The following is a 10,447-nucleotide window of genomic DNA, read 5'->3' as shown; positions in this document are numbered from 1 at the left end:
TTTGGCACTAGCTGGAGACCAAAGGCCTGAAATATGCCAAACGTCAGCGGCTCCCTTTGACTTTCCACCACTTTGCTTAACATTTGTGCTGCTGAGGCCGAGCTCAGGCCGTTAAGGCACTTTTCTGAGGCACTTTTCCTTCGGGGGCGCTGCGCACCCCTCAAAGTCCGTTCCTCGGGGTGTTTTATGGGCGCATACAGCCACCACCGGGCAGGACATGCTACCAAAGCTGCCCTAAACCCCCAGCGGGCGCCACGAGGGGCACCCCGGCTCTGCGTGAGGCTGCGTGAGGCTGCGTAAGGGACCGCTCCGCCCCCAAGCCGCCCACCGGCGGTTCTGAGGCCAGCAGCGGGGCGGGGCCGCGAAGCCCTTCAGCAGAGGGCGGGCCCTCGGCGCGGCCACACCCCCACGGCCACCTCCGCTTTCCCATTGGCTCTTTCGCTCCTCTCTCCACCAATCCCCGCGCAGGCCCTCCCCACACAGACCCCTCCCTCCCTCCTTCCCGCGCTCGACAAACGGGGGGCGGGGCGTAAGGAGCGTTAGCCCCGCCCCTCGGCTCAACGGCCGCGGCAGGGGCCGGGGCCATGGCGAGGGCGGGCGCCGCGCGGCCCTGCAAGGTGCGGGCAGGGGCAGGGGCAGGGGCAGGGGCAGGGGCAGGGGCAGGGGCAGGGGCAGGGGCAGGGGCAGGGGTCGGGACCCTCGGGGAGGGCGGGGGTGTCCTGCTGAGGGCCCTGCGGGGAGCGCTGCCTTCGTGCAGCCCTTCCCCGTTGTGGGGGTGTTGGTGCAAGGTTTCTGTGCCCGGCAGGTGCTGTCCTCTGGGAGGCAGGCGGGAGCAGCGAAGGTGCCGGCTGGAAGGAGGCGGTAAGGCTCGGCTCGGGGCTGTGTCTGCGATGGAGGGTGGGTGTTAGCATCCGGGGGCCTTGTACCTGCTGTCAAGCAGCCAGAAATTGTGTGTGTGCATCGGTAAAGGTGCCTGGCTTGGAGGCTGAGCAGCCTGTGCACAGACAGAGCTAACCTGAGCAGAAGGCTTGACTGGGGAAATAAGACCTTAACTCTATGCATTACATTTATGAAAGACTGAATCCATATAGTTACTAGTCTCTATAAGTGTTAAGACTAAATTCTCCTCGGACATAAGTTGTTAGTATCTGTTCAGTGCTTCTGCTGCAGCAGTAGAGTTTGCAAAAAGAGAAAGATACTTGTTTATATGCTGTATACATTGTGTATGTATATGTTATATGTATATATTTTATATACATACATATCATATTGAATAGCCTGAGTTGGAAGAGAACTCAAAGACCACCCAGTTCCAACCCCCTGCCATGGGCAGGGATGCCACCCGCTGCATCAGGTTGCTCAGGGCCTCATCCAACCTGGTCTTGAACACCTGCAGGGATGGGGCACCCACAACATCTCTGGGCAATAAAAATAATAAATAAATAAAATTATCGACAGAATAATTTTTAGCTTGCTGTTATTGAATAAAAGTAACCTTAGTTTGCATGCTAAGGAGGTAATATGAACAGTGAATTTAACTCTTTCAGGTTTGGATTAAGAAAAGAATGTCACCCTGATGTGGAGGCTGGATACTCTCTCTATTCCACTGATTCTGATGACCAGGTAGTCAAGTGACTTTTTAATACAGTCATCTATGTTATCTAGAGAGAACGGAACCTGGAATATGTGCAAAAAAAAAAGTCAACACGTTAATTTAGATACTACTGCATCTCGACTAGAAACAGCTCCAGCAAAGCCGGCAATAGTGTCTCTACTCCATGTTGCAGATGCACGCAAGTTGGCTTCGTGTGCATTTTGACTATTGACAGAGCTTATTAAGGCACAACATATGTTTTGCAAACATAACGATGCTGTATATGCTGCCAGAACCATAGCCATATTTGTTAGATTTTGTGCCGGATAGAATATGTTGCATGCTGCAGCAATGTTTTCTGTGCAGTGCTGAGTCAATTATTTCCAAACCAAAAATATGCTGTAGATAATAGCTAAACTGTACCTTAAAGTAGCAATAAAAAAACCACATGCTTGTAATTACCAAAACATGTAATCCAACAAAAGGACATACATGCAACAACATATCTTTTGTTTTGTTTTGTTTTTTTTCTCGAAAGTTGCATGCTTTCTAATTTTCAAATAATTGCAAATAATTGTAGACTAATACATGGGAAATCAAGCATTTTTGCTGATGATCAATAGTTGTTTTTTCAGGTAATAGTGGGGAACAGTCTTCTCTAAAATGGTGTCTTGTTTTACTGATGCTCTTTTTCTGACCACAGTATTCTTTATGCAGGTTGATTCTATTCATAATGGACTTGACCGTTGTGCAGCTTTACTGAAGAATATCTTACAAAATGAGGCTACAGGTTGTACCTATTGAAAATTTGTTAAGTCTTCAGTTTTTGTAATGCTGTTTTGATTTGTTTTGTTGACCAGCTTTTGTTTCAAATATTAATAGGAAGGGAGACTAACCATAAACAACCTGGGAAAACAACTTCTGTTAAATTTACTTCCAAGCCTTTGCTAACAAAAGCAAGTACATCCAATAAGAAAGGGCTGAAAAAAAATATTACTGCTGCGCACGTCCGAAAAGAAATTGGTAAGCAGATTTTTGGAGGCTTGCTTTTTTTCCTCAAACAATACTGAGAGACTGTTGAACCTCTCGAGGAGATGTAATAAGGCTTCAGATAGTTGTATTTTGTTATAGGTTGATCCAGGGCTAGATCTGCAAAGGATATAGACATTGCTCATTACTTTTAGAAACTATAAATATTTTAGCAATTACTGAAACTCTCAGATGTTTGAGCTTCATGTAAAAAAAAAGAAAGCTAGTTGGGTTTACAAATACCAGCATGATGAAGAGTTTAGCTATTAGGAAATACAAAACAATATTATTTGAAGTAATTCATGTTTTTATTAGCATTTCTTCCTCTCTCCACTCCATTTGTTTTGTGCAATTTCTAATCCACCCCCCAGGTGGGACCTGTGAACTTGGTATATAGCAGAATGACACTTTTGTAATTTATAGAAAATGGGCACCTAGTTCATGTCTTTCCAGCACTGGAAGAATATGTAATTTTATATATATAATATATAATATACCCAACATTAAAAAAAATATTTGAAGAGTGCTTGGTATGGGTTATTTCCAATAGCCTAAAAGTTTAGGAAACAGCTTAGCAGAGATGTTACAAGTAGTGTTTTCGAACTTTATATAGGATTAAATTCCTTTGCTTCTTTCAAGGACAACAGTCTATCCAACTGGGTTAGTTTGCTCTATCTGGGGGGGGGGGGGGGGGGGGGGAACCTAAGATGAATTAATTTGCTGCTCATCAAATCCAACTAGGATCTTAGGCCATAAGATCTTTTATATGTGAAAGGAACTTACCAGTGTGCCTGATGACACAATATGTTTGTGTAGGTCTTAAACTTCATCTGAGTTTTTTGATCCTTTTCTCTAGTGCAAATATCAAATAAGAAACTTGCCCCATCTACCGGACCATCTACAGAGAAAGAACTTTCCAGTGCACAACAGAATCAGCTGGTTCAACCAATTCATATGCCTTGTAGTCAACAGTCTCCTGTGATGCATCAGAAACTGTGTGAACATGTGCAAACTCAAATGTTTATGGTAACTGACCAGCCACCGCAGAACAGTAACCAAATTCCTGCTGTAACTCCTACCTCAGATCATGGTTAGTAGAACTATTAATAGTGGGTTTGCTATTTTACTCTGAGTTTTGTCCAGTATTGCCCTGATCTATGACACCATTGTTTTCCTTCAGGATATCAAAATGTTACAGCTTTTAATTATCAATTACCTACCTCCACAGCAGATCTGTCCCTACAGTGTGCAGCTAATCCCTTATCTACTCAATCAGTAAGTAAAAGTTTGATTTGAAATATTAATAAGCATTTTAAATGAGCAATAACTATTTCTTCATTTATTTATGGGGTTTTTATTGGGTTTATATAATTTTTTTCCTTAAGAAAAAAATGTACATATTTCAACCTATATTGATGAACAGAATAAATAATGACAGGAAATACTTCTATTTAATATGTTTTATACATAGACACAGATTAATGAAATTGGAGGCATTACAAATGGCTGTTTGTCGCTCTGTGGTAGATTCTCTAATAGACAGTGAGCATGAAAAGTGCAGGGAATTATTTGTTAGTGTTAATAATTATATTCTCAGTCATGCGCATTAGGGTCACTAAACAATTTCTGATTAAATAAATCAGCTGATACGTACCTTTTCCCCACCAATGATCAAGTTGCGTATTTCTTTAGATACTGTGTCGTATCTTAGAGCCATATTTTAAAAGGCTTGTGTGTTTCAGGGCATAAAATAATACTAATGGAGAGTACCAACCACCGTCTTGGGAAATGTTAAAGGCTTGCACCTTGAGACTGTAGACTTATTTTCCATCTGCAGGCATTCCATGTATAGTTAGTGCTAACTCTGACTCTTTAAAAATTAGCCAAGTCCTTTTCTTTTTTTTCCCATTCTGGTTTGCTTTCAAGGAATGTGTACTTACAAAGCAAAAAGCAACAGCAACAAAAGTGCTGCTGAGGTTTTTTTCTTCAACAACAGCTGAGAATGACTGTGCTTTATGTTATCTATATTTAAGGTAAAGATAATGTAAACCAGATTTACACGTGAGTTATTCAGTCTGCTGGAAAACTTGCGCAATTAAGGATTTTGAGATGCATTTATTTTTATAAAATGCAAAGAATGATCAAGATTACACTGAGGGAGACTAGTTTTTTTGTTGTTGTTGTATTTTAAACATTTGAAAAACCTCCATGTTAATTTTCTGTTCAATATGAATAATCTTCATGCAGGATGTTCTTGTAAGCAGTGGCAATGAATGCATGGCACAGATGAAGGGAACTGTGGCTTTCCCTGTAGTTTCTAATTCTACTACTCCACAAACACAGTCAGCCAGTGCTCTTCCTGGTGTGATGCCCTGTATAGCATCAGGTGCATCACATAACTCTACAGTGCCTACGTTCACCCCATCGTCTGTTGGCAGAGAGATGACCCCAAGCCATGAGCAGCAGCGTAAAGAAGCAGACCTGATAAGATGCATACAGGCTCACCTGTCCCTGTTACAATCGCATGAAATGACAAATGGCAGGACTGATCAGAAGCACTGTAATCATTGTCCAGCACCACAAAATGTCTCAATTAACAGGGAGGAGGATGCTTTTGAAGAACTCAGTGAAGAAGACGACTTGAATGTACTTGATGTAGCCCCAGTGAGAGATACAAGTTGCCAGAGAAGTTTTGTAAGGAAAGATCTAAAACAGAGACAAGAAAGCCCAGAAAAAACAGCCCATAAAGTTAAGACAGTGAAATACCTCCTGGGAGAGCTCCGAGCACTGATAACAGATCAAGGTAGGACACGCTCATTTTGAAGTAGAGCAATTATGTAAAAATAACAGAAAAACTGCATAAAATGAGCAAGCACTTCATTTTCAGAAAGTTGTGTGATATTTTGGATTGGTTTTCCACAGCTTTAAGTCCTTAATGTTTCACTGTGGAGAAGAATTAAGTTATTTTGGGGAGTGTTTTAACATAGTTGTAACAGCAAGGATAAAGATAGTTCTCATTTCATACACAGTGTTTTCACTTCAGAAAGAGAACGGTGTAGACAGGTTGCAACAGCAACCCCACCAAGGTTAGTTAGATAGGATTTACCAAGATCCAAAAGTGTAGTTCCCATAGTCAAGCTTTAAAGTTTTAAATACAGATGGGTGGACAGAATAAATCGGGTTTTCTTTTAATGTAGATTACATACTATTGCATCAGTTTGACTATCCCATTACAGGTTTTTCTGTTTCTTTTTTCCCACCTTCTGCAGATGATTCAGAGATGTTAAGGTTGATGAATGAAATAGAAGACTGCATATCATTGCTCCCAGCTGTAGTGGGAAGTACGAACGTACAAACCGAAATAGCACTAGCTCTACAGCCTCTCAGAAGTGAAAATGCACAGCTGCGTAGGTTAGTAACTGTTTGGAGATTCTGTGTTTACTGCAAAAGCACCTAAGGTATTCTTAATTGGTCTGTTCTAAGTATTCTTAATTGGTCTGTTCTAAATTGCACGTTTTGGCATTGTTGTGTTCTAAGTGCCGTTGCCCTTTCATCTTTGTCTATACAATATATTGCCAAGTGTGTTGGTAAGGCTTTGTTTTAATTAACGCGTAGTTACTGAAGCAAGATGTCAGTTAATACTGGTGCTTTATTAGCGTCAGTTACACCATGACTGGGACTTTGTCTAGGTGGGATCAGCATAGCATCTTGTCTGAAAACTACAGTATTAACATAATCAGTTTGCTCTTTATTCCTTTTGTAGTGTATTCTTAGATGTAGAAATAAGGCTCATTTCAGAGGAGCTTTCAGTTACATAACTGGGTAACACTTCACTTCACAGCAGAGGGAAATATGTTTACCAGACTTTGCAAAGGGCCTTTTGTGTTGAAGAAAGATTGGAATGCAAGAAAAACACATTAATAAAACTTTCTCATATTTCTAAAATATTGTGACATTTTATTCTTACCAAACTAATTTAAAATGCATTGTTTTGGGACTTATTTTGAACTTTCTGAATATGCACTTTTTCACAATTCACAGGAGACTAAGAATATTAAACCAGCAACTCAGGGAGCGAGAGAGAAATGAGAAGACATCTGGACAGAGCTGCAACTATGAATGTAAAGTACTAGTAGATAATGATGTTTATTAGGGAAATTTTTGTTAAGGCTTTGTTTAAAGAGATAAGCATAATAAAGATATATAAATAAAAAATAACACTACATACTACAGCCTGTAGTGACAACTAAACTAAGCATTGAGGATCTAGTCACGCAACTGCATTTGTATGGCTTGTTGTGCCTGTTTAGGTTCCAGGGACATGAAGGGTTCAGCTCCAGAACAGATTACCTTATGTCCTCTTACAATGAGAATGACAATCAACTAAGAAGAAAGCTTATCTCCCAGTTTATCTCCCTGCCTCAAAAAAATTATTTTATCTGTAAACAAAATTATGAGCATTTCTTAAAAACAGTTCAGTGTATAAGTCCAAACTGTACCACACAAGACACTTAACTTCATATATTTTACTTTTGGTAGTAGTTTCCTTGCAGTCCTTGAACATGATGCTCCAGACTCAATTGAAAGAATCACTGAAAGGCCTAGAGTCGCTACAGGCTAAAAATGAAGAGCTACTTAAAATAATAGAAAATCAGAAGGAAGAAAATAAACATCTTGCGAAAGATATTCAAGATAAAGAAAAGGAATTGCTTGAAAACAAACAGCAATATGATATTCATTCCACCAAGCTCAAGATTGGTAAGTATTTTAAAATTGTTCTTCATTTGGTGTTTTAAAATTTGAAAAAAAAGCTCAATTCTTCTTGGTGTTTTAGAGGTGGAGGAGGCATTAGCAAACGTGAAGAGCCTTCAATTTAACCTGGAAGCTTCTGAGAAGGAAAATAAGATTTTGGGCATAACATTACGCCAGCGTGATGCAGAAGTTAACAGACTACGTGAGTTAACCAGGTACTGTTGGCTAAGTGTTATTTTGGCCTCTTGACATCACTTTTTTTTCCTCCATCCTTCAGGTTATTGTAATCTATAGTAATACATCAGTATCTTTGAGGTAGGCTAAAACCTCTCGTGGTGCATACTATTTGCTACAACTTCATTAAAACAGTTATCTTGTTCCATGATGTTAGTCCTCTTTTAAAGAGCAATGCTACCTGACGTAACTTGTGCAAAGTCTTAACTCTTGTAGCAGACTGCAAGTAAGGAGCTGCTTGGGAAGTGCATGGACCTGAAAACCTACTGATACTTCCCTTGAAGCTGTAGAATTATTCAGTTCAAAAGTTAATTCCCTAAAGGATGGATTTCTCTTTCCCCTTAGAAAATCAAACTCTTATGAAAAGAACTGGCAGAAAGATCAGTCTTCAAGTCTCCCACAGTGAGCTCTTCTTGTGGGAATGAGCAGTCCCTCATTTAATTGTACATACACTTGAATTAGATTATGCTTAAATTTTAATGAAGGATGAGGGTAGGAACTCTTAGATCCCCTGAAGGAACATTGCATTACTCACTTTCTCACCTTTTTTTTTTTTTTTTTAATGTTACTGTGAATTTATTTCATCGTGTTCTATGGATCTGGTGACAAGCTGAGAGGCTCACAAATGTTTTTAAACATACAGAGTGGCGTGTACATAAAATTTCTGTGGACATGATGTGCAGAGGAAGATCATCTGTCTTGTTTTTAGGTGATATTGATTGAAATGGTGGAGTGTTTTTAATCATTATTTCTATCTTTAGTAGACATTCAGATACATTATGCTTTTCTGTAGCTGTTAAATACTGACCACCAGATGGTAGTATAATGATGTCTCATTATTGCCTGTTTATATAAATATCCTGAATAATATATATATTAGGATTAAGTGTTCATTTTTTGATACAGAAAAACATAAAATTAGAAAAAAAATTTTCTTTAGAAGCAGGAGAATATTTTGGAAAAACTTCCTCTGATTTTGATAGTTGTTTCTATATGCTTTATAATAGTTTCTTGACATCTATTTACTTTGCAGTACTCAAAACAGGTAAATCAGGAATAATCTGAATAACTTCAGTGTGTTGCGCTAGGCACATTTCTCTGGGGAAAGTTTCTTTGATTTAATTCTTTGCAATTGGTTCATATCTATATTAGTATTTTATGTATGTAGAAAGAATTGTAATTTTGCTGTCATCTGATAAATCTGTTTTCATTTTTATATAAAAGTTTTTGACAAATAGTTGCCAAAAACATAGTTAACCTGCTGCATTTATCTTCTCTTAATAGAACTTTGCAGTGCAGTATGGCCAAACTTCTGTCAGACCTCACAGCAGACAATATTAAACCAAGATCTGAAAAAGGTCTCTCAAAGTCCCTTTTGGAAGACTACGAGAAACGGATGCAGCCTGATCCATTTCCTGGGAGTAGTTCAGTAATGACTTACCTTAAAAAATTAGAAATGGATCATATTTTGACAGATACAGAACTTCAATCTTCAAATAAAAACGGAGAATTGCAAATGCTAAATCTAGCCTATGAAACGTTTGCTGCTGAAGAAAATAATATAAACCATATATTCTCAGAAGAAAGAACATCAGCTTCCAGAATATTGCCAACCTTACTGAAGCAAGATGCAGACACAGTTAGTGATTCTGGGACTTTAATAGATGAACAAAGCAAGTTGGATGAGACTGTTTACATTCCATTGACTAGCAGTGCCTCTAAAAAACAGGTTGTCTTGGGGAGAACTGATGGACTACACCATACTAGAGGGGCTTGTAAGATGTTAGACTTCAACTGTGATCTGTCAAACTCTTTGCAGCAGAATAGATGTGAAACGTCAAAGGATCCAACTATTCTGGATAAATTAAGCACTGGGTACAGCGTGAAAAAGAGTATGGAAAACACACTTGAAGTTACAGGGGATAAGGTGAAGCTAGGGGACAAAGTCCAAGTGAAGCCAAAAGGTGCTCCAAGTGGAGTTGCAAAAGACTGCACAGACAAACCAGGCCAAATTCAGACACATGTTCCAATGCCATTTCAGAAAGAGTTTCCTAAGAAACGAGGCAATGAAGCAACTGATACTAGTTTTATTTCATTTGATGATATATCAGGGAGGTCTGAGTGGAGTGCATCCTCTTTTTCAACATTTACTTCTCGAGATGAAGAGGACTTTAAGAATGGCTTAGCAGCATTGGATGCCAACATAGCTAGGTTACAAAGAACTCTGCAAAATACCATTATGAAACAATGACTATGAGGAAACAAAATAGGATGTGCTTCTTCAGATAATTTAGTTTTTTTCTGAGGTGCATTAATAAGTATGGTACTGATAGTAGTATTTGTATTTTTCGTATGAATTGAGTTCCTAGCTGTTTAAATTATGAATGGAATTTGTTCCTCATTAAATTATGGTGCTGCTTCCCTTGATGTGTAATAACTTCAAATAACTGGCATAAATTCATTTTTTAAAAATTGATGACTTAAGTTTATACCCTTTAACTGCAAAATCTAATTCTTAGCACAACCTTTGATAACTAATAAATTAATGTACTGTTGGCACTATTTTTTTCTATTAAATGATAAAAGGACACAATTGTTTTCTGTGCTTTTCTGAAGTAGAAGGAACAGCATTAAGAGATGCATTTGAAGTCAACTGCAAATGTGATAAAATTGGGAGAATTTTTGATTTAATAATAATTTGACATGTATAAAATAAGATGCATAGTTATTTCCCTTGTTTTTGACTTTCAGTTTTCAAAAGTTAACTCCTTGTGGCTTATGGTGAAGGAGTGCAAAGTGTCAACATCAAAGAAATGGGTGGACAGGACTTCTTTTTCA

At 38.9% G+C, this 10,447-nt stretch overlaps 1 protein-coding gene across 3 annotated transcripts; it reads left to right on the top strand.

Annotated features, from left to right (window-relative positions):
• Nucleotides 1-490: 490 nt before the first annotated feature.
• On the top strand, nucleotides 491-10,083 carry CCDC14 (coiled-coil domain containing 14). 3 transcript variants are annotated; one of them, XM_027461696.3, is made up of 13 exons: nucleotides 491-617; nucleotides 806-861; nucleotides 1,548-1,623; nucleotides 2,312-2,384; nucleotides 2,477-2,617; nucleotides 3,480-3,713; nucleotides 3,804-3,898; nucleotides 4,871-5,426; nucleotides 5,893-6,034; nucleotides 6,665-6,744; nucleotides 7,166-7,381; nucleotides 7,458-7,590; nucleotides 8,894-10,083. In XM_027461696.3, exons 1-13 carry the CDS (start codon nucleotides 585-587, stop codon nucleotides 9,858-9,860), a joined length of 2,802 nt encoding a protein of 933 aa, XP_027317497.2. In that variant the 5' UTR covers nucleotides 491-584; the 3' UTR covers nucleotides 9,861-10,083. The 3 variants fall into 3 exon arrangements, with proteins under 3 accessions (XP_027317497.2, XP_027317496.2, XP_038038163.1); XM_027461695.3 differs by having other exon boundaries at nucleotides 7,163-7,381; XM_038182235.2 differs by lacking the exons at nucleotides 491-617; nucleotides 806-861 and having other exon boundaries at nucleotides 1,566-1,623; nucleotides 2,298-2,384; nucleotides 7,163-7,381.
• The last annotated feature ends 364 nt before the right edge of the window (nucleotides 10,084-10,447 follow it).

Source organism: Anas platyrhynchos, chromosome 7, assembly GCF_047663525.1.
Source record: "Anas platyrhynchos isolate ZD024472 breed Pekin duck chromosome 7, IASCAAS_PekinDuck_T2T, whole genome shotgun sequence".
Lineage (NCBI taxonomy): Eukaryota > Metazoa > Chordata > Aves > Anseriformes > Anatidae > Anas > Anas platyrhynchos.
Note: the sequence above shows the minus strand (reverse complement) of the source record. Positions and strands in the feature narration are given on the sequence as shown.

What these genes read in the sequence shown, in the direction of transcription:
- CCDC14 (XM_027461695.3), top strand. Translation starts at nt 585, where the DNA reads ATGGCGAGGGCGGGCGCCGCGCGGCCCTGCAAG. An exon ending in CTTACAAAATGAGGCTACAG is followed by an intron (nt 2,385 to 2,476) that starts GTTGTACCTATT and finishes AAATATTAATAG; the next exon opens with GAAGGGAGACTAACCATAAA. An exon ending in AGCACTGATAACAGATCAAG is followed by an intron (nt 5,427 to 5,892) that starts GTAGGACACGCT and finishes CACCTTCTGCAG; the next exon opens with ATGATTCAGAGATGTTAAGG.